The sequence below is a fragment of the Halichoerus grypus genome, chromosome 9 (assembly GCF_964656455.1).
Source record: "Halichoerus grypus chromosome 9, mHalGry1.hap1.1, whole genome shotgun sequence".
Classification (NCBI taxonomy): Eukaryota; Metazoa; Chordata; class Mammalia; order Carnivora; family Phocidae; genus Halichoerus; species Halichoerus grypus.
Window position 1 is genome coordinate 140,777,663 of NC_135720.1, and position 21,883 is coordinate 140,799,545.

General features: G+C 49.2%; 1 protein-coding gene across 4 annotated transcripts in view; it reads right to left on the bottom strand.

Moving 5' to 3' along the window:
- Positions 1-3,199: 3,199 nt before the first annotated feature.
- KIAA0319 (KIAA0319 ortholog) overlaps positions 3,200-21,883 on the bottom strand; it is a 98,775-nt gene continuing 80,091 nt past the window's right edge. For 3 of the 4 annotated variants that reach the window (XM_036112191.2, XM_078055744.1, XM_078055746.1), the window contains 10 exons: positions 21,635-21,767; positions 20,513-20,661; positions 17,938-18,089; positions 15,981-16,119; positions 15,268-15,427; positions 11,952-12,094; positions 10,158-10,280; positions 8,500-8,590; positions 6,466-6,557; positions 3,200-5,255 (listed from right to left, as the gene is read on the bottom strand). In XM_036112191.2, coding sequence (XP_035968084.2) covers positions 5,077-5,255; positions 6,466-6,557; positions 8,500-8,590; positions 10,158-10,280; positions 11,952-12,094; positions 15,268-15,427; positions 15,981-16,119; positions 17,938-18,089; positions 20,513-20,661; positions 21,635-21,767 — 1,361 coding nt within the window. In that variant the 3' untranslated portion in view covers positions 3,200-5,076. Of the gene's footprint in view, positions 5,256-6,465; positions 6,591-8,499; positions 8,591-10,157; positions 10,281-11,951; positions 12,095-15,267; positions 15,428-15,980; positions 16,120-17,937; positions 18,090-20,512; positions 20,662-21,634; positions 21,768-21,883 lie in introns of those variants that run through there. The other variant, XM_078055745.1, reaches the window with a different exon arrangement.

The following is a 21,883-nucleotide window of genomic DNA, read 5'->3' on the forward strand; positions in this document are numbered from 1 at the left end:
GGTCATGGTCCCAGGGTCCTGGGATCGAGTCCCACATCAGGCTCCCTGCTTGGCCGGAAGCCTGCTTCTCCCTCTCCCACTCCCCCTATTTGTGTTCCCCCTCACGCTGTCAATTAAATTAAAAAAATTAAAAATGAACATATGGTAAGTATTTTATTTAACTCATTAATGAGGAAGCTGGTAAGGGTATTATAACCAGTTGAAAGGATAAGCCAAAAACTCCCACAAATTTTATATGGATGAGAAACCTTGAAATGAATGTACAAATGGAAGTACACTAGCTTCTTCCACACGTGGGAGGGAAGTCAGACTCCCAAGACGCCAGAATTTGCATTTTGCACCACTCTTCTCTACAATGGTACAGGGTCAGAAAATGCCTCAAGGGCACTGAATGCGGGAATCAGAGAACCCAGGAAGGCCTGCTATGTGTGGACAATGCTTAGTGTTCCACTGAACCTGCTTTTAATTTTTAAAATTTTTATTACCAGGAGAAATTACCCATTTACCTCTCAGTTTGGGGGGTTCTTTACATCCTTGGCCTAGGCCTCTGCTTAAAAGCAAGTGTTACTTTCATCTTCTTCCTGTTTCTTCCATTCTCTATCAGTAAATGTAAATGCTACAGCTTCTTTCTATTTTAGCCCGCAACAAATTAAAAAGCAAATCAGTGTGGTTTTCATTGATGAAGTCTGGCAAAACTTTCTGGAAAAATAGGCCCTGCTTCATCTAAGAGTGTTGAAAGGCTACCAGCATATTCTATTTGCATGTGCTATTTATAAATGAATGGAAATGGGTTTGGAAATTGGCAGTCTGAAGATTTACTTACCATCCATCCACTTTATCAGCTAACTAGGAAGGACTCGCCACAGTGTAGGCCGCGAACAATCCCCCGTCCTGGTGATTCAGGGCACACAGACGTGTTTGCAGGTGTTGTGTCAGATTAGGTAAGACTGTGTGCTTTCTTCCGGTTGTGCTAAGACCTCAGGCCTGCAATTCTGGGCTCGTCACCTTGGGACAGAGGTGATAATACTAAGTAGGCTTCAAATGCAGGAAATTTGGCCATTCCCTAAACTCATCTCAAAAAGGGAGACTGTTCAGTTGGAGAAATGCTGGTTGTTGTTGTTGCTGACTTTAATGGAAGAACTTTTAGGATTTTACTGTTAATCATGAATCTGGCTATTTTCCCTCCACATCTTTCAACTTTTTATTTTGAAGTAATTATAAACTCATGGGAGGTTGCAAAAGTAGTACATTCTGCCATACCTCCCACCCATTTTCCCCCGTGGTTACCATCTTACGTAACTAATATCAGGGAACTGACATAAGTATCATACTGTTAATACAGGCCTTCTGGCAGTTTCCCCAGTTTCTTGTACACTCATTTATGTGAATGTGTGTGTTATCCAATTAATCCCATCGGGAGGAAGGTTTGTGTAATCACCGCCACGATCAAGATACAGAATTGTATCTGTAACTGTTAACTGTGTCCACCACCGCCAAAGAAATCCCTCCTGCTAGCGCTTTATACTCAGCTTTGTAGTAAAATCACTTGGCGAGGTTTCTCATTCTTGGGTGATGAGCATGAAGGAGGGCACGTGATGTAACGAGCACTGGGTGTTACATGCAACTGATGAATCGCTAGATTCTACCCCTGCAACTAATAATAGTCTATGTTAACTAAATTGAATTTAAATTAAAAAAAAATTTTTTTTTAATTTCATTCAATGTAACATGCATGCCAAAAAGAGTACAGAAGTGAACAACTTGCTGAATCTTCACAAGCTGAGCACACCCTGTGACCAGCACCCAGAGCAAGAACACTGCTAGTCCCCGCCTGTGCCCCTGCTGGAATGACTACTTTTGTTTGGTTTTTAAAGATTTCTTTATTTATTGTGGAGAGAGACAGAGCGCGGGCATGCGAGGGGAGAGGCAGAGAGACGGCAGAAGTGCCGGGCTGTGGGGCTGGGCACACGGTTCTGAGAAGGGCCAGGAAGCGGGTCTTTGGGGTTGGGACGGCCCTGCACACCGCTCCTCTGCCGTCCCCCAAGCAGGAGCGAGGGGCGCGCCGTCCATCACGGCTGTCTCGGTGCACACGCTGAAATCCCAACTCCACGGAAGTCTCACCACAGCCTCACGGTTTCCCCAACCATTTGGAAACGTGAGAACCACCGCGGGCTCTCGGGCCGCACAAAACAGGTCAGGCCAGCTTGCCCACCCCCCCCCCACCCCAGGGAAGGCCCTCGCGCGAGGCGGGAAGTCCTCCCCTGCTCCCACGGAAATACAGGCACCTTTATTTAGACGGGCCATGTCTCATACGTGCTGGCCCACAAATAAGAGCTGGTCAGACCTGGGAAATAGCGCAGGGCGGCGGGGCGGCCGGGCCCCTCCGCCCCCAGGCTGGGGCGCCTCCCGCGCCGCCTTCCCGCCGCATTCTTCCACGACTGGCCTCAGTACCCAGGTCACAGCCCCTTGCACCGACTGGAAGGGCCTCGTGGGCGGGCTTCTCCGTCAAGCAGCTGGAGAACCTTCCCTCCCCTGGCCCTGGGGGAGCTTCTGCCCTGGGTGGCGGGCAGGAGGCGGTTCTTCCTCACCCCGAGCTCCGCCCCGCCCGGGGCCCACGGGGTACCCAGGGCAGACCGCCTCCTGGTGCACCTGAGGTCAAGGTGCTCCCGTGCGGGAAGGGAGGCCAGGGGAGGCGGAGCAGCACTCGAAACCAGAGCGCTGCCGCAGGGTGTGATCCCGCAGGAGGGACGAGGGAGGCTTCTCTGCGTCCTGTGTTCTCTCCACCGTCTGAAGGAAGTCCCCTGGGTCCCAGGAACAAATGGTCCAAAAGCCCAGCCAGAACCTGCTGTCCAACAGCTGAGGGTGGGAGTTCTCTGTATAGTAAGGGAGGAGGGTGGAAAGCATGGGCTTCACAGCTTAAAAAATTTGCATTCCGTTCGCAGATCTAGCACTCTTGGGCTGTGACCTTGCACAAGTTGCTTAACCTCTCTGGGACTCCAGGTCATTCTCTGCCACATGAGAATAGTATCTCCTTTTCCAGGCTGACTGTAAGGACCAGTGGGGTATATATAAAACATGTATTATGCACACAAAGCACTTAAACATTCACTCTTCTTCATTGCACGCTATCCACCTCCTATTCTGCATTCCTCGAAGCCGGAAATTTCTGGTTGTACACAAAACAACTCTGTTCACTAGGTATGTGAGGGATTAAGTTTATGAAGATAAATACTGGTGTAGAAACCATCACATCTTCCTTCTAACATCACAGATAGACTGAAGTGACTAGTAATACAGAAAGTGGAGGCATAAACAAAGAACTTATTTTTTAAAAATAAAATTACAGTCTTATATACTTTTTAGTTCTGCCATTCCCCAGAAAGTACAAAAATTGAAAACAAGATGATCTCATGAGGATGAGTATGACCAGAGAGAACAAAAGCATCTGCAAGCTTAATTTTGTTCAGGGACCCACAGCAACTATTTTCTCCCTTGTTCCGTCCTGATGGTTTAAACCTGATCCTCTTGCTTTTCCACTTAATCATGGTAAAGCAATCCTAGTTTCACAGAAACTTGTGCACCAGGATCCTGTTTAGGTGTGTTCATGCCTGAGGCCACAACACTGATTCTATCTGTGATGGGCCCCACCTCTAATCTTTCCAAAGAATGCCAAGGGCGCCTCCCAGGTCACCAGCCTCAGGACTATGGATGGAGAACCAACAGGGGCCAGTCACCTCCTCAGGCTATAGTTCACTCCAGGTCTGCTCTGGGGTGCTCTGTTGTTGGGGATGGGTTCCCCCCCATATATTTAAAATGAGATTTATTTGGTTAAAAAAAAATGATTTAAGGGGCGCCTGGGTGGCTCAGTCGTTAAGCGTCTGCCTTCGGCTCAGGTCCTGATCCCAGGGTCCTGGGATCGAGCCCCGCATCGGGCTCCCTGCTTGGCGGGAAGCCTGCTTCTCCCTCTCCCAGTCCCCCTGCTTGTGTTCCTGCTCCTGCTATCTCTCTCTCTGTCAAATAAATAAATAAAATCTTAAAAAAAAAAAAAGATTTAATGTATTTTTTTAAACCTATGAAGTGAATGTCTACGTCAATTTGTTATCATGGAAAGTATCTGTAGGGGCCAATTATCATGAGCATCCCATCCTAATTAAGACGGACTACATTTCTGAGTTTGAGAATATAGACAAAGTTGCTGAGTCATTATTCCTATCTATGGCAATCTAAATACATGCCTATGGACATACTCAATACATGTTCCATCAGTTAATAATCACTTTTATCGCGTTTAACATACACTGGGGCTAGGAGAGGCTTCAAGGTAGCTTTTCTAGGAGAAAGAAAAGGCAAAGAATGTTACCATGTGACCTTCAACTTTCAACCTACAGGTCATTATGCCCCCACGTCCCTTTCTATGCCTCTGGTCCTCATCCGATGATTCTTACTCAGCTCTCAGATCCCCAGGAGCTGCTGTCATCAGAGGGCAGACGGTGGCTGGCCACAGCAAGGAATAAACATGCTGGGGGGCTTGCTCTGTACGGGGGTCTCAGGCAGCACAGAAAACTTGCCACACAGAAGACAACCCACACCTCAAGGAAGCCACTGTAATACACGCAGCCACGTGACGGTGTGGGTCCCACCGGAAAAACCATGTTCGGAACGTCGTCCTCAAAGGCAGTCGCAGCTCCAAAGAGAAATCAGCCCTCTTTAAATGTGTGTTTAACTTAAAGGTCTGCGGATAGACACAGGGGTAGTCTTTATTTCCACATAGGTAATATAAATACCGTGCCACCTACGAGACACGAAACTCTTCTACGTGTATACCTAGTATCTTACCCAACCTGTATCCCTGTTAACAAGCATCTCTGTTTAGAAGAGCAACGTTTCTGTTTTGTTTCATGTCTCCAACACCCCAAGAAAACAGATCTTTTAAATACAGGGACACACATCCAGCCCCCTGTGAAAGGACATTAATGCACTATTCTAACAAGAGTTGGTTCTGTGTTTTAACTCCCATTAACTGGTCCTGGATTCAGCGATTCCTGTGGGTAGGCTTCGAGTTTACAAACTGCTCCATTATCTGTCCTTTGAGCAATAGCTGAAGGAAGCTCCGTTTCTGAGGGAACCATTCACAGAAACTTTTGGATTCCCTCTCTCCATCCTCTCTCGGCTGAAGATTGTGTCCTGATCACTGTCAAACTCAGACTCGGACACCATCAGGCTGGAGTTGTGCTCTGTGCTTCGGTGTTTAATACCTAGGGAGAAGCAGACAGATGCATCTTGGGGGAAACGGCCTTTTTCGCTCTCAGCTGTCTTTCTGGTTGTAGGTCCCATGTACCCAGTGGTGTTCTCTGCACCTTCCGAGCATCACTCACAACACAGCAGGGGTCGGGGGCCCTGGTGAGCAGCAACAGGGGCTCTGGAGTCACCCCTGCGCTTGAACCCAAGCTTTGACGCTTACCAGCTAGCTGTGTGATGCTGGACAAGACGCCTAGCCTCTCTGGGCTTTCAGGCTCCATGACCATTAACACTGGGAGATGACCGAGCCCGCACTCCACGGGTTTATGGTGAGCACTCCGTAAATCAGTGCAGGTGAAGCTGATGCCCAGGAGTTAGCGCTCAGTAAGCACGAAGTGAAAGCTGTTACGGTCTTACGATTTGGTTCAATCAAAATATTTTTGGTAGAATATGTGATTGCTGCTGGTCAAACTAAGAGAAGCGGTATAAGATGCGATCCCTGCTCTCAGAGAATTTACAGTGTCTAGCTAAGGGCTTAAGACAAAGACTCATGAGAAGATGGTTCAAAACAGGCAAGAAACGTTGAAAAATCAATCTTACAGGAATCAAGAACGGATAAGCACACACCGATCGGCCAGCATTGCTTCAGCGATATTTCACACAGGCAGGGATTTGGACAGGAGGACCGGGGGGGGCGTGGAGTGCGCAGAGAGGCCCCAGAGACACGGGGAGAAGCAGGTGGCCCGGCCCGACCCGCCACGGCCCTCGCCGGCTCTGTCGGAGCTCTATGGCCCGTCGGCTGAGGGAAACGCTGTCGGGGAGCAGGCCCGCGGGGTGCGGCGCTCAGAGGGGCACTGGGGCGGAGGGGGCCGCACGCCCCACAGCCCAGCTGTGCCAGAGGAAAACCTGTTGGAAAAGCGGTCTTTGCCTGCAGTGGGGGCAGAGCGGGGGCTCAGCTGATAAGAGGCCTTTCATATCTCTCAGCCGCTAAGGCCTCCAAGTGCGTCCCCAAAATTTCATGAAATTCAGAATACAACGATGCCTCCCCGTCGCATATCCTTGGGATTGGTGTAGGTTTTTCTTCCCACAAGCTCAGACTCACTCTTCCTTCCCAATTAAATTGCTGGCTCCAGCCTGTCGCTCCCCCTTCACCCAAGGGAACGCTCAGGCAAACCCCCGGATCCGATCCTTTCAAGCACCGGGCAAGCATCTTGCAGACCACCTTACCATACTTGGGCCTCAGCTCCATTCTCTCCTGGTCGTCCATGTTATCCAGGATGGTATACTTGGTTTTCTTCCTTATTTTAGTCCTTTTTCGTCTGAGAGGAACAACGAAAAGCCCGACTCAGGTTCTTAGAGAGGGAACCGGGAGCCAGGAATTAAAACGCTAAAGGAAATGGTTTGCCTTTAGAATGGAAGGGTCGGCACGTGTAGGGATGATGTGCGTACAGGGCCAGGGCTGGGTTCGGTGGGGCTGAGGCAGAGCGTGCATCCTGAACAAACACAGGAGCAGGGCGGCCACCCCCCCAGCGCCCACCTAACCGCAGGCTCTCGGCCAGGGCCCTTGGGAGCCACCCTCTGAGTACCCGAGGGCTGGCACAGCGAGCTTCCCCACGGGTACTTCTTTACTCGGAAAAACCTGGATGCACACATTTCCCCCCTGAACCTACACTGCCTAGAAGGTCCAAAGATGCACAGATGATATAAACTAGCAACCAGGAAAAACAAACAAACAAACAGAAATATAACAGATTCCCAAAATTAATTGGCAACAGCCCAGGATTTCATTTTTCACAACGCATGAAAAACTGGTCCTTTGTGCATCATCCTAAGCTGCCGAGGATTATGTGAAAACACACATCAAAGCCACGGAAGGTTATGCTGAGGACAGTCCCAGAGCATTCAGTTTCCGGACAGGGTGGGGACTGAGCACGGGCCTCTAAAGCCTGATTCAGCGCTTACTAGCTGGGTGACGCTGAGACAATTTTTTGATATTTCTGTGACTCCAAGTTCCCACCTGTAAAACGGAAGTAAAACAGTCCCTTTTTATACGGTTGGTGGGAGGACTGAATAATATACATAAAGCACGGAGCGCCATTCGTCACAATGGCGAATATTTCATATTCCTTACTAATACTTAAAAAGGTCACAGCCAAGCACTTTCTTCATCATCACCATCATCTGCTTGACACGTATGCCACAAAACTGCAGAATGTGTATTTTTTTTTTCATTTTCATTTATTTTTATTTTTTGCAGAATTTTTACAGCCAAGCACAGCAGGGTGCCCATGGTCCCAACTGGCTCTGGGAAAGTTTACTGGGATTTAGGCCTCTGAGGACCTGTGCCCCCCCTTCACCAGCCTCACTATTGGGAAAGGAGTCACAAATAAAACCAAGATAATGTGAGCGGTTTCAAAAAATAACTATTAATTACCGTACACATCAGTTTTTTTATCGTATCTTCTTTGGAGAGTATTTAGTGTTTTGTGTCGATGGTGGGCCACCACACTGTCTTCTAAGGACTCGGGAAATCACTGTCCCTACAAATCTCCTCACAGAGGGCTGGGCACAGAGTTCTGGAAGACTGAGACAACGAGGCAGCTCACGGGCTTCTCGAGGTCAGCTCCCCCGAAGAAGGAAGAGGGAAACACCGAAAGCAAAACTCTTTGGTGACTGCATGGCCTGGATTAAGGTTGTGCATTTATTCAATAGGACTGAGACAGATTCCATTGTTGCTTCACACAAAAGAATCAAAATCTAAATTTGCATCAGAATGTTTCTGGAACTCTTTCCTGTGAGAGCTGATCAATCAGGCCATTCCAGGAGTGTCTTAGTAAAGGGAAGGTGAGACTGATAGAAAATAACATTAGATTTGATAGAGAATCACTGAGCCTCCTAGGGAAGAGGAAAGCTGCATAAGAAAAAGCCGCCTCTGGTATTATTCCATGTATCTGGGCACACATGCCTTGCGGGGGGTGGGGTGGAGCGGGAGTACAATATAGAGGATTTTTTTTTTAAGTAGGCCCCACTCGGAACGTTGGTCTTGAACTCAAGACCCTGAGATCAAGAGTCGCATGCTCCATCGACTGAGTCAGCCAGGCGCCCCCATAAAGGACTTTTAAAGTCTAGTTTGTCTTCATATAAAAGTGACTGTCAAATGGTTCAGCAGCTTAAGAAACCCAAGCTAAAGCTACTACAGCTATCGGGTTCCATTTCATGACGTGTCTTTATCCCAAGTACATAAACGAGCAGGCGGGGTACCTCTTGCAGCAGCAGATGCAAAGCCAGGGCGAGCCCCCGATCAGCACGAGGACAGTGAGAGCCAAAGCCGTCACGTAGAATATACTCCACTCTGGGAAACGAGAAAGCCAGAGGGGACACGGTTACACGCTGTTCGCAAAACAGCTTTATCTCAGTGACTCACAATGAGTGTTTCTGAGTTCTTACGAGCAAAGGCCACCTACGGCCTCATCGGGCTGGGCAGAGCATAAACACGGTAAATGCAAATAAATCAAGAACAACTTAAAGGTACCCAACTTCGGTGCAATGGGTTCAGGGACCTCATGGGGTATATTTCATGCTGACTTAAGGACAGAATTATCAAAACCAAATTAATTAAGAAGTAATGCTGTGAGGGGCGCCTAGGCGGCTCAGTTGTTAAGCGTCTGCCTTTGGCTCAGGTCATGTTCCCAGGGTCCTGGGATCGAGCCCAGCATCGGGCTCCCTGCTCAGCAGGGAGCCTGCTTCTCCCTCTCCCTCTGTCTGCCACTCTGCCTACTTACGCTCTCTCTTTATCTCTGTTAAATTAAAAAAAAAAAAAAAAACTTTAAAAAAAAAAAAAGAAGGGGCGCCTGGGTGGCTCAGTTAGTTAAATGACTGCCTTCAGCTCAGGTCATGATCCTGGAGTCCCGGGATCGAGTCCCACATCAGGCTCCCGGCTCGGCAGGGAGTCTGCTTCTCCCTCTGACCCTCCCCCCTCTCATGTGCTCTCTCTCATTCTCTCTCTCTCAAATAAATAAAAAAAAAAAAAAAAAAAGAAGTAATGCTGTGAACACCCATGTATGACACATCACAATATTCCTTCCATAATCACAAGAAACACAACCCTCCCCGCCAAAATAGTTCTGGCTTAGTCTTTAATAAGGCAAATAAAATATCTGTATGGCTTCCTGACACATGCACACTTCCGAGAGCCAGACAGTAATTCAGAAACCACCTGATCTGTATTCCTTCCACATCCTTGCACAAATCCAGTATAAAAAGCTTTGCAACAGCAATTCGGGACAGAGAAACCAAGGGCCCAAAGACATAGGCTTAACCCTAGTAAATGTTATATATGCTCTTTGGAATAATGATCCAAGGGCTGGCTGTTTTCAAATTTCTCGGCCAAATACGTGCATCTGGATCCCCAAGGCAACAAAATTGCTCTTGCAAATAGACTGGCATTAAAATAGGATGTCGGGGCACGAGCTGGGCTGGCTGAGAAGGTGGCTCCCATTCTTGGTGCCTGCCCGGCAGACATCCAGGAGGAGTGGGCCAGACTCTCCCGTTCATCTGCGTCCAGCAGGTCCACACCAGGAAACACGTCACCAGAAGGCCAACTGAGCCCGAGCCAAGGCAGGTGCACCCCAAAAATGGCCCAAGGGGCACAAAGCAACTCTCTCGGCAATGCGGGCGGTGATTAGCCAACTCTGCTCTGCCCAAGTGGGTCTCCTCATCAGGAAGGTTTGCGGAAAAGCCTAGGCACGGCCGTCAGCACTGACGGCAGGGGGTGGGGAGGATCTTAACTCCCTGCGCCTTGGCCTCAGGCAAGGAGAGGGCGAATGTTTACAGCAGCAGAATGGGGCGGGCATCTGGGATTTCCCAAACGGTGTGTCCGCCGCTCCTCGCCCACGGGCGCACCCCAGCCCCAGACTCACCACAGTTGCTCTCCCCATCCCGGATGTAACGCTGTATCAGGTTCTCCATCCACAGGCGGGAGCACACACAGCGCTTCGTGACGGGGTCGCAGTGACCGTGGCCAGAGCACCGCAGAAGGCAGCCTGCGAAGACGGGGTGCGGCTGAGGCCGGTGTGGCGGCCGGCGGGAGGACGGGGCCTGGCTTCCGCCCAGGGTGGCTTTTCATTAGCTCGGGCCCGTGGACGCATCTTGCTGAGTCAAGAGCCTCTTACGGCACGGAGGGGGCCCAGGGGGTCTCTCCCATCAGGAAGCAAACGGCAGAAAAAAGCCAATCCACACCGGGTAACAAAAGCCTTAAAAATGTAGCCAACACGTAGTACCCTCTGGCCTAAGAGAGATACATTCTAAGAATTTATCCAGTGAAAATAACTGGGGATGTGCACGAAGATTTGTCTACAATTACAGCATTATTTAAAATCAACCTAAAGTCCTCGAGTGGAGGACTGGTTGAACGTATCCAGGATGGAGGACAACGCAGCCATAAATATCCTCTATTGAGGGAGAAATCGTAAAAGATTCGAAAAAAATGATAATATGATTTGCAGTTAAAAAGCAGATTAAAAATATTTATCGAATTATCCTGATTGTATCACATGTTTCCAGAGAGGGAGGAACTGGAAGGAAATACATCAGAATATTAACGAAAGTTAAGTTTGGAGGGTGGGGATTCTAGGCTCAAGAATCTAGAGGATTAGTTGTTTTTTTTTTGCCTTTCTAGATATTCCAAATTTCCTATGATAAATAAGACATTACTTTCGTAGCTAGAAAAAAGGGGATTATTAAAAGATTTAAGTTAGTGCACGTTGAGGACGTCAGTTGTGGACAGACATCTCTCTGAAACACGCTAAACCGTCCACCCGACACTGTCGTGTCCCTCCCGACGCTCACACTCCTCGGCGCCTGTTGGAATGGCCACTTACTTCATCATGAGGGATCATGTTCCTCAGAAGGTAGAGAGAGAGAACTTGGACCAAGACCACATTTCCGAGCACACCCGTGAGTCAGTTTGGTGCCAGGACGGGGCAGCAAGCGAGGCGCCAGGACGGGGGTCCGGTGGGAGGCACCTGGAAGCTACCCTGCCTTTCCAGGAGTCCAGGAAACCCCACTGTCACAACACCGTGACGCCCAGGGAAAAAACTACATGAACATAAGCTTTTCCAGCCCAGAACACTTGTCTTTAAAACTGTGCCGACAGCTTAAATATGAAATTTCTGACAATGACCATTATCTGGAGTATAGTTTTAAAAAAACTGACCCAGGACTGCTGTTTCTCTTGCTTCCCTCAGAGGCAAAGAGCAGGTGGTAAACGTGCTGGAGGAAGCCCACTGTAACCATAAACGCGAACCAAGTCTCTGGACGCTAAACGTGAAAATCGTCACACCTCACTCCTCTTTCCATGCCAGTAAAACTTGGCCCTGACTGGCAAGGCTGAGTCTGATTTTTTTTTAAGAATATTCCCAGAGGAATCAACCTATAGGCATATTCTTGGAGGAATTAAGTTCAATATTTAATTTCTAATTAGACAAATACTGGACTTCATGCTCAGTCAGTCCCAAAAGACTATGTGACCTCACTACTGTCCTGTCAGACTGCAAACACATCTTAGATCACCTCGTCCAAGAAATCTGTCACTTTAACCTCAATGCATCTAATTTGATGGGATGTTTTGCTCAGTGCCATCCAATTCTGAATAGACAGCAAATATTTCTATTACTTGGACCCTAAAAGAAGGAATATTCCCATAGAAGACATACCTGCTGTGTCGATCCTCAAGACTTTGAAGAGCAAGGAATCGGCCTTCTCCTTTGACAGCTGCCTGTGCAAACTGTGGACCACGTCGGCAGCTTTGAGAACCTCGAAAGGCGGCCCACTCTGGACATAAAACACAATCACGGTGCTGCAGAGCAGACAAGAGGGAGGACAGCCACCGGTCAGGCGGTGACCGACATGCCACGTCCGCGCCGGCCGTCTGACCTGGGAGGGTTTTGACTGCCCCAGCCGGGTGGTTTGGCAAGGACACAGGGACGTATCTCGTGGGCCAAGGAACTGATCCGTTTCTAGTCACAAATAAAGGCTCTTCAGCCCCAGAGCTATCTAGTCACCTGATGACAGACAGACCTTTAGATTAAGAGGAGCAGTATGCGTATGTGTGCAAACAGACTCAGCCGAGCGTGGGGAGATGTCCTTACTTTTATCTGTTTATTGAGATATAATTTACTTCCACTGGAATTCACCCTTCTAAATCGCATCACTCAGCGGCTTTTAGTATATTCACTACACTGGGCAACCATCGCCATCATCTGACTCCAGAACACTGTCATCACCTCAGGGAACCCTGTGCCCATTAAGGAGTGACTCTTCTTCATCCCCTCCTCTTTTCAGCCCCTGGCACAACTCATCCACCTTCCATCTCTCCTGATTTGATGGTATGTCTGATACAAATGAATACACGAGGCATTCTGTCCTGCTTCTTCCACTTTGCATGATGTGTCCCAAGTTTATCCAAGTCCCACTGTCTACCACAAATTCCTTCCCTTTTACTGCCAAACCACATTCCATCGTACGGACATTCCTCATTGAGTTTATCCATTCATCAACTGCTGACGTTTAGATTGTATCCACTTTTGGCTGAACGTATAAATGTTCATGTGCACGTTTCTGTGTGGACACACATTTACCGTTTCTCTTGGGTACGTATCTCGGAGTGGAATCACTGGGTCGTCTGGGAACTACGTTCAGCCTTCTGAGGAACTAAGTCCACACTGGCTGCACCCCAGTACGTTCCCGCCGGAAATGCAGAGTGTTCCAGTCCTTCCGTGTCCTCGCCAATGCTTGTTATGGTCCGTCTTCTGGATTATAGCCAACCTAGCAGGTGTGAAGTGGTATCTCAAAAGGATTTTGCTTTGCATTTCCCAATAGCTAATGACGTTGAGCACCTTTTCATGTGCTGATTAGCCATTTGTATGTCTTCTCTGGAGACATTTCTATTCAAATCTGTATTCGTTTTCAAGGTTGCCATTAAAAGTACCATAAACTGGGTGGCTTATAACAATGGAATTTATTCTCCTACGGTTCCATAAGCTAGAAGCTCAAAATCAAGGTGTTGTCAGGGCCATCCTGTCTCTGAAGGTGTTAGAGGAAACCATGCCCCACACCTTCTTGCAGCTCTCCGCAGTGGGCGTGCTTGGAGACCAATCAATCCACTGTCACCTGGTGATCTCCCTGTGTGTCTGAGTCTCTTCTCTTCTTACAGGGACACAATCACCCTGGATGAAGGGTCCACCCTACAGCAGTTTAACCTTATCTCAACTATTTCCATCTGCAGAGATCCTGTTTCCAAATCAGGTCACACAGGTAGTAGGGGTTAGGATGTAAATGTATCTTTTGAGGGGCCACAACTCAGCCTACAAGTGTTTTTATCATGAAAGGCTGTTGGATTTCATCAAATGCTTTTTTTCTGTGCCTACTAAGATGATCATATGGTTTTTGTCCTTTATTAATAGGGTTTATTACATTTATTGATTGACCCACCCTGCATGCCTGGGATAAATCCCACTTTGGCTAGGGTGTCTACTTCTTTTAATATGTTGCTGGATGCAGTTTCAAAGTATTTTGTTGAGGATTTCTGCTTCTATATTCATAAGGGACATTGGTCAGTAGTTTTCTTGGGAATGTCTCTGGTTTTTAGTTTTATTTTTTTTTAAAGATTTTATTTACTTGAGAGAGAGAGCGTATGAGCAGGGGAGGGGGCAGAGGGAGAGGGAGAAGCAGACTCCCTGCTGAGCAGGGAGCCCTACATGGGGTTCAATCCCAGGACCCTGGGATCATGACCCGAGCTGAAGGCAGACACTTAACCGACTGAGCCACCCAGGTGCCCCTCTGTCTGGTTTTAATATCAGAGTAAAAACTGGCCTCCTAGAATGAGTTGGAAAGTGTTCCCTCCACTTCTCTGTTTTGGAAGAACTTGTGGAAGTGGTGGTAAATCTTTAAATGGTTTGGTAGAATTCACCAGTGAAGCCATCTGGTCCTGGGCTTGGTGGGAAGTTACTGATTACTGATTTAATCTTTTCACTTGCTATAGGTCTGTAAAAAATTTTAATTTCTTCTTGAGTCAGTTGGTATAGTTGTGTCTTTCTAGGATTGTGTCCATTTCATCCAGGTTAACTAATTTGTTGACATACAATTACTCAAAGAATAATCCTTTTTATTTCTATATGGTTGGTAGGAATATCCCCTTTCATTCTTGATTTTACTCATTTGAGTCTTCTATTTTCTTGGTCAGTCTAGCTAAAGGTTTATCAATTCTGTTGATTTTTCAAAGAAATAGCCTTTGGTTTTGTTGATTTTCAGACTTGTTCAGTGTTTGATATTTTGTAAGTAAGGGAAATGTGTGATTTGTTTTGAAAGAATGAAAAAATAATGAAATTTACGAAAAAGTAATTAAAATTCTATGAAAAAATAATTAAAATTCTTTTAACTTGGTATTTTTCTAAGTAAACTTCAGTTGTCTGGAAAACAAACCTAAACAGAGTAGCTGACAATAACTGGCCAATGGATTTACTGTGAATGGTAGGTTTTCATTCCCATACTCTTTCTCTCCTCCCACCCACCCTACTCCACATAGATTGGATAAGCATTCAAAAACAAAAGCTCAATTAAATATATAAATCTTATATAAAGGCCAGAGGTTTAGCCTCCTACACTCCCAGAAGACAGCAATGGTAATCGATGCTCCTCTCACACCAAGAGAAGCCTCAGCCCTGGGAATATGGGGTAGGGATGAAGTCTGGCTGTGACGCATCCTCTGTGCCAGCCCCAGGCCATTTGCACGACCTCTGAAGATAGCAGAGCTAACCACCAGTTCCGGCTGAGGATTGCTAACTCCTTCATCTGGAACATTCTCGGTCAACAAACATTTACCGAGACTTGTAGGAGGGACCTGGAATGACGTTGTCCTTACTGCTGCCCTTTGAGAAAAAGAATGTATGGATGGGATACAAGCGTGTGCAAACCCAGACTACACGCAAAGGGAACAAACAGGATCCTGCCGGACAGGTATGCAGCTCACACCTGAGGTCCGAGTGGGCCTGGATCTTCTGAACCTTAACGTCTGAGTCTGGCACGTTCAGCAGGGCCGCCAGGTGTCTCATGAGGGTGTCCTTCTGCTGCTCGGTCAGCCGCCCTACGCCCACCTGCAGGGTCAGCTCCACCAGTCCGCTCTTCCTGGGGTCTGCGAAGCCAGAACACACGGGATGTCCGCTCTGACATCCTGCTGGACAACATAAGGGGCAAGGCCCGCACAAGGGTTTACAGAGTTTCAAATGATCCGGGGTAACTCCTCAGGACTTAGGACTTTCCCTGGGAGATCTCCAGGGGAACCTAAACAGCCTCTGGGCTACCTTGAAATTTTGGCACCGCACACCCTTCCCTCAGCCTTGGCTGCGGGAGCCGCTCTCGCCCCGTTTTCGTGGGGGGCTTGGAGGCCCCTCACCGGAGCTGCCCCCCCGCGCTCCCACCCTGAAGCTCATGCGTCTGCTTCACTTTCCGGCAGCAACACCGAAGGGACACGAGATTCCTGCTGCCACATTCAACTCCGCGTCATGAGCTGAGAGGCCGGGTCTGTCTGGGGATACACAGTGAAGAGCAGGAAAGCCGCACCGTGGCCCTGGCCAGGAGCGGAAGCCAGCCACGGGAGGCACCCCAACCGGGGGGACCTCGTCCACTGCAAAGGGCCCGAAAGCGGGCCGCCTACATCACAGACCAGCACGTTAGCCCAGGCGCACCTGGCCGCACTTCCACGGTGGCCGTGTCCGTGTCCGAGGCCCCCTGACCATCAGCAACTTGCAAGCGGAACGTGTAGACGCCCTCCACCAGATTGGTAAGCTGCAGGGCTGCGCTGCGGTCGGAGCCCCCGATGACGTCCTGCAAAATAACGCGACTCAAGTCGATGCTCAGTTCCCAACTTCTGGCCCACTGCTGATCCCAGACCTCAGGGGCCCATCTTTCTAATGTGTGCATGACTGTAAGGGGCAGGCTGAAGAGGAAGGGGCTGGTGGGTTAGCTGAAGAGAGGGGAATCCTCAGCGGCTCTTCCAAAGACAGCACCGGGACGCACAGATTCCTCAGACAGGACTTCTGGGCTGCGCTTAGTAAGGGCTGTCCAGCCATTACCGAATTGTTCAGTTCATCCAACACAGGGGATAACCGTTGAAATGAGGGTGAAGCACCCCCTCTGGAGAGTTTCTGGGTCTTATTTTCAAACACAGTTTTACAATAGTCTCTAATGTATCACATTTACCTTCTCAAATGACCCAAGAGCCCAAGTAGAATATTTCTGCTCCCGGGGGATCCAAGCTCCAAAGGATTAGAGAAGAATCTCAGACACCCCTGCTCTGCACTTGGTGACAGAAGAGGGTGGTAAGCAAAGGTAACAAGTGCTCTGAACAGAGTGTCACTATACCTTGAAGGTAATCTACCCTCTGGCTGAAGAGTATTCATTCCAGAGGTGCTTCAGCAAGTATAAAGCATGTTCAGTTCCTTCCTTGTGACCACTTCTTTTATTTTTTTTAAGATTTATGTATTTATTAGAGAGAAGGTGAGAGCGTGCATGCACAAGCTGGGGGGAGGGGCAGAGGGAGAGGCAGAGAAGCAGACTCTCCACTGAGCGTGGAGCCCGACAAGGGGCTCGATCTCACAACCCTGAGATCATGACCTGAGCCGAAATCAAGAGTCAGACGCTTGGCTGACTGAGCCACCCAGGTGCTGCTCGCCTCCCCCCTCCCCACATGACCACTTCTTTGGTGCATGTCCAAGAGTATATCTGCAACTCTCAAGTCCTTAGCAACAGCAGGAGTGAAGATGTACCTAAAAGTATAGCCTAAGAAGTGGAGGGATCTATGGGGAGAAACGTCTGCCAGGAGCTAAAAACTTGGGTCTGCCTGGTTTGATTAAGGATGAGTTGGTTGACCTTGGCCAAGTCATTTTCCATCTCTGCATCTCGCTTCCTGTACTTGTGAAATGGGAACAGCGATCCTGGACCAACTGACCTGTTTGGCAGGATGGGAGGAAACGGAAAGAATCCACTTGGACCCAAAGAGGAACAGCGGGGAAGCTGAGGAGCAGAATGATTCCCACGGGAAGACTTGGCTTTAAAGTCCCCCCCAGGCTGTGGTCTCCTACCCCATGCAAAGTCTGGTCCGGGAAAACAGCAGGGAAGACTTCAGCCTTTGCTTGAATCTAAGAGCAGCTTGCTGCCTCCAGGCCTCAGAGGAAACCCAGAAGCATAGACACCTTAGTGGGGAGCATGGAAAGGGGGATGAGGTCATAATAGAAATGCTGCGAAGGACTTAACTGTGTGGCCTTCACTTTCATCTGCTGAAGCCCTAGCCCCTAGTGTGACTGACTGTGTTTGAAATCGGGCCTGTAGGGAGGGAGGTAGGGTTCCATGAGGTCATAAGGGTGGGGCCCTGATTCCACAGGATTAATGTGCTTGAAGAAGAGACGCAGAGAGCCCTCCCTCCCTCTCTGCTGTGTGGGGAAGGCAGTCACCTGTGAGCCAAACAGAGAGCTCTGACCAGGAGCCAAATCATCCAGAGCCTTAAGCTTGGACGTCACGGCCTCCAGAACTGGGAGACACGTCTGTCTGTCGTGGAAGCCGCCCAGGCCGTGGTATTTCCTTACAGGAGCCCGAGCAGACTGACTCGGCGTGATGTAAGCGGGACGGCTCTCGTGGAGCACTCACCCCAGCAGCTGGGCTCTGGCCGTCCCGGACCCACAGGTAGGACACAACTCCTTGGTCATCGGTAGACCTCGAACCGTCCAAAGTAACGCAGTTATTGGGAAGCACAAGCACGTGGCGGCCACCGGCGTGGGCTCTGGGAGGACTGTTATTTCCTAAGTCAAACAGCAAAGATGAAAGCAAAGAGACGGATGTGAAACGCGGGGGGCAGAAGAGTGCGACAGACTATCCACGATGGCTCCATCTTGCACATACGTAGATTTAAGAGCTGAGAGGCACTGTTTTCCACCCGTAACATACAGACGTTCTTGTAGCTCTGTTTATGCGTAGCTGTAATCTGGTGGTCTGTACACTGGGGAGATTTCTAACAACACGACAGTTTCTTTTTGAAAAAGAGAAAAAATGACCTTACTTATCAGGGTCCAGAAAGTGAAAATATTTTAGTTTAAAATATATTCTGAATCATTATGTACTGGTCCATACTCTCTGGCCATAGAAATATTTATTTCTACCAGGGCCACATCTTGCTTAAGTAAATCAAAACTTGACTCAAAAACAATCAGGCCTTCACTCCTCCAATGGGTGTTAAATATGCATGAACAACGTTAAGAGCCATTTCTGATAAAATCGACTCAGGAGGGAGGAGCCGGGAGAATGGGGTGCAGGGGGAGACCATAATAAGACACAGCCCCACTGTGCGGATGAGGCTGCTGTGAGGGAAATCTGCGTGTTCAGGTGGCTCTCTGGGACCCTACCTGACCCTTGACCCCTTGCAAATGCCCCTTAAAAACAAGTCAAGCACGTCATGGGGTGAGCATAGCCAGATGTTGATCCCAGGGAGCAATGAGCATCCCGCCAATCACCAGCCACTTTCCTCCTGAGAAAACACCCCAGAGGTCAGAGCAGAGGCACCTGGTACCGTTAGCAGCATTTCCACATTGTCCACCACACGCCTTTTCTGGGAGGACTTGTGGGGAGAACCTGGTGTAAAGGAGGCTTAATTCCACCGTGGACTGAGGGGGAGGCGGAACCCACAGAAACAGACTGGCAGTAAGACTGCGTAAGCCCGAAAATCCTTCTGTGAGAAATGATTACTAGACCCTCTCTCGCTTCAAGGCTGGACTTAAGGCAGCCACCCCCGTCCGTGCTTATGTCCCCGCAATCTTGAACTCCGTCAGGACGCTCCCCGGGCACTCTCCGGACACTCCATCGCCACAAATCTGCTATGTCCAAACAACCCCCTGCAAACCCAGGGCTGCTCTTCTCTGGACGGAGGTCAGAGCACAGCACCACCACCCACCCATGCACTGACGTCACCGTCCCTGAGTCATCAGGACACCCACCATCTTTCTTCCCTCCAGAACCACTGAGGCACCAAGTCCTGAGACTTCAGGCTCTAAGCTGTCTTTCTAGTCAATCATTTCCCCCCTGCTCTCCCTGCTGCTGACCTCTCTTCCCATCAAACCATTACCTGCTTTAAAAATCCCAAACTCTCAGGTGAAATGATGTGGTGCTAGGGTTTGCTTTAAAATACTCCAACCAAAATAAAAGAAAACATGAATGGCTAGACGACACAGGATTGGCAAACCGCTGTTGGCTGTTGAAGCTGGGTGATGGGGACATAATGGTCCAATGAGCCTACTTTCTCTACTTTTATATACGGTTGAAAACGTCCAGAGTAAAACATTTGAAAACAGCCAGACCCATGTCACTTTGCTGATAAAACTGCTTCAGCCTCTCCCGCCTGGCCAGCAGACGCAGTCCCAGCCTCCTTGGCCTGACACATGACCCTTCACAGGTTGAGGCAGAAGCTCAGCCACTCCCCAGCACACCCACCACTGGCTGGTCTACAGTACCTGACTTTGTCTGTCCAGCATGCTCTTGGACACCCCTGTGCTTCAACACATAATGATCATCTATCCACCCATCCATCCATCCACCCACCCATCCATCCATCCATCCACCCATCCACCCACCCACCCGCCCATCTATCCAACCATCCACCCATCCATCCATCCACCCATCCATCCATCCATCCACCCATCCATCCACCCATCCATCCATCCACCCACCCACCCATCCATCCATCCAACCATCCATCCATCCATCCATCCATCCATTCCAGTGCCCAGCATTTGTGAGTTGACATGAGCCTTGCATTGTGCCCCAGAGGACACAGAAATGTCTGGAACGAAGGTCCTCAAGCAGAGTGGCACGAGACTAGACCACAAGTTAACAAACAATATGGAACTTGAAAACATCTCTGCTCTTCGATTCCCAGGGAGAAGAGAGTGAGCATAACGCCATCACATGGACACGGGTGTTTCATTGCCAGTAGTCACAGAAGAAGAGGGAAGCCCATAGAAGGTTCACTCAACACACAAAAGGAAATGCTGTTTCTCTGCGGAGGGAGACTGGGAACAGCGAGCATGCTCAGGGGAAGAATGGCTTTTTCTTGGCCGACATGAGTTCAGAGTCTGCGGTGAACCGATAAACACCAGTGCTTCTGAACAATCATGGCTGAGGGTCTTGTGAGACGGGAAAGAAGGTGCCCACCCACCCCGGTGCCAGGACTCACCCTTCTTCACAGCCACAGTGAGGGTGGTTGTGCTGCTCAGCCCCTGCCCATCAGTCACCGTCAGACGGAAGCGGTGGGTCCCCACCCGGAGCCTGCGCACCGTGGCTACAGCGTCGTCGGGATTTTCCATCTGCACGGCACCAGGGCCTCTGTGGAACGGAAGTGAACAACAAAACAGAGCAGGTATGGTATTCTGATTATGGCAGGCATGATGTTTGTGTCCTTATAAAAGCCCGTTTCTACAGCTAAATCACAGCATCTAGAGAATTCCAAGATAACTTTTTATCCACTTAAATTCTCTAGTTCAGGGTACGGGTCATAAGCTAATGCCTATTTTAGAATGAGCCTGCGGGATTCCTCGGAAGAAGGTTTTTGTTTTTGGGGGGTTATTTTTTAAGATTTTATTTATTTATTTTAGAGAGAGTGCGCACTCAGGGGAAGGGGCAGAGGGAGAGACAGAATCTCAAGCAGACTCTGCACTGAGCGCGGAGCCCAACACAGGGCTCAATCTCACGACCCTGAGATCATGACCTGAGCTGAAACCAAGAGTCGGGTGCTTAACCGACTAAGCCACCCAGGTGCCCCCAGACCTGTTTGTTTTTTTTTAAATTGAGCTGTCAGTGAAATGATCTGTCCTTACAAAACGGAGTCTTAGAAACTACTCCCATTCCCTCTTTGAATGAAATTAGGTTAAATCCTCATCTATCTTGACAGAGAGTATGGAAGAGGAAGGGATGAGCCAGATCACAGATCTCCGAAGGGGAATTACAGTGCGGTTATTAAGACTGTGGGCCCTGTCGTCGGAAAAACCCAGCTCCCCCCCTTACCGTCTGGGCAAACCTAGGCTAGTGATGTCACTAGGCTCTGAGAGGCAGAGCAGATGGTTTGAGTGAGTGTAGCCAGGAGGCCTCTGAGGGCCTCCCACAGGTCTCCCAGCACCTCGTCGGTTGTGAAGCTCTCCCACCCCAGATGGCCCTGTCCACACTTGATCTGCTCTTCAACAACAGTGCTCCTCACTCCCCAGCATGCTCGAGTTGACTAATTTGGGCCCTCCAGAGAGGGGGCGATGTTAGCCCTGGGCCAGGGGCGTGACCCCCACGGCTCAGGGGTAAGAGGGCCTACCGGACATGCTCCCAGTGGTAGAGGACGATGCCCTGGTCGTCAGTGCTCCTGCTGCCATCCAGGGTGGTGCTCTCCACCGGGAAGACCAGCTCCTTGTCCGGGCCGGCCACAGCCACCGGAGGCCTGTTGCTTTCTAGAATTACAGAAATGGTGGGAAACACTATTATCTCTTGGGATTAAGTCTTCGATCCCCTGCTTTCTTGATTTTGGCAAATTACTTCTATTTGGATCAGGCGGGGACTAGAGTGT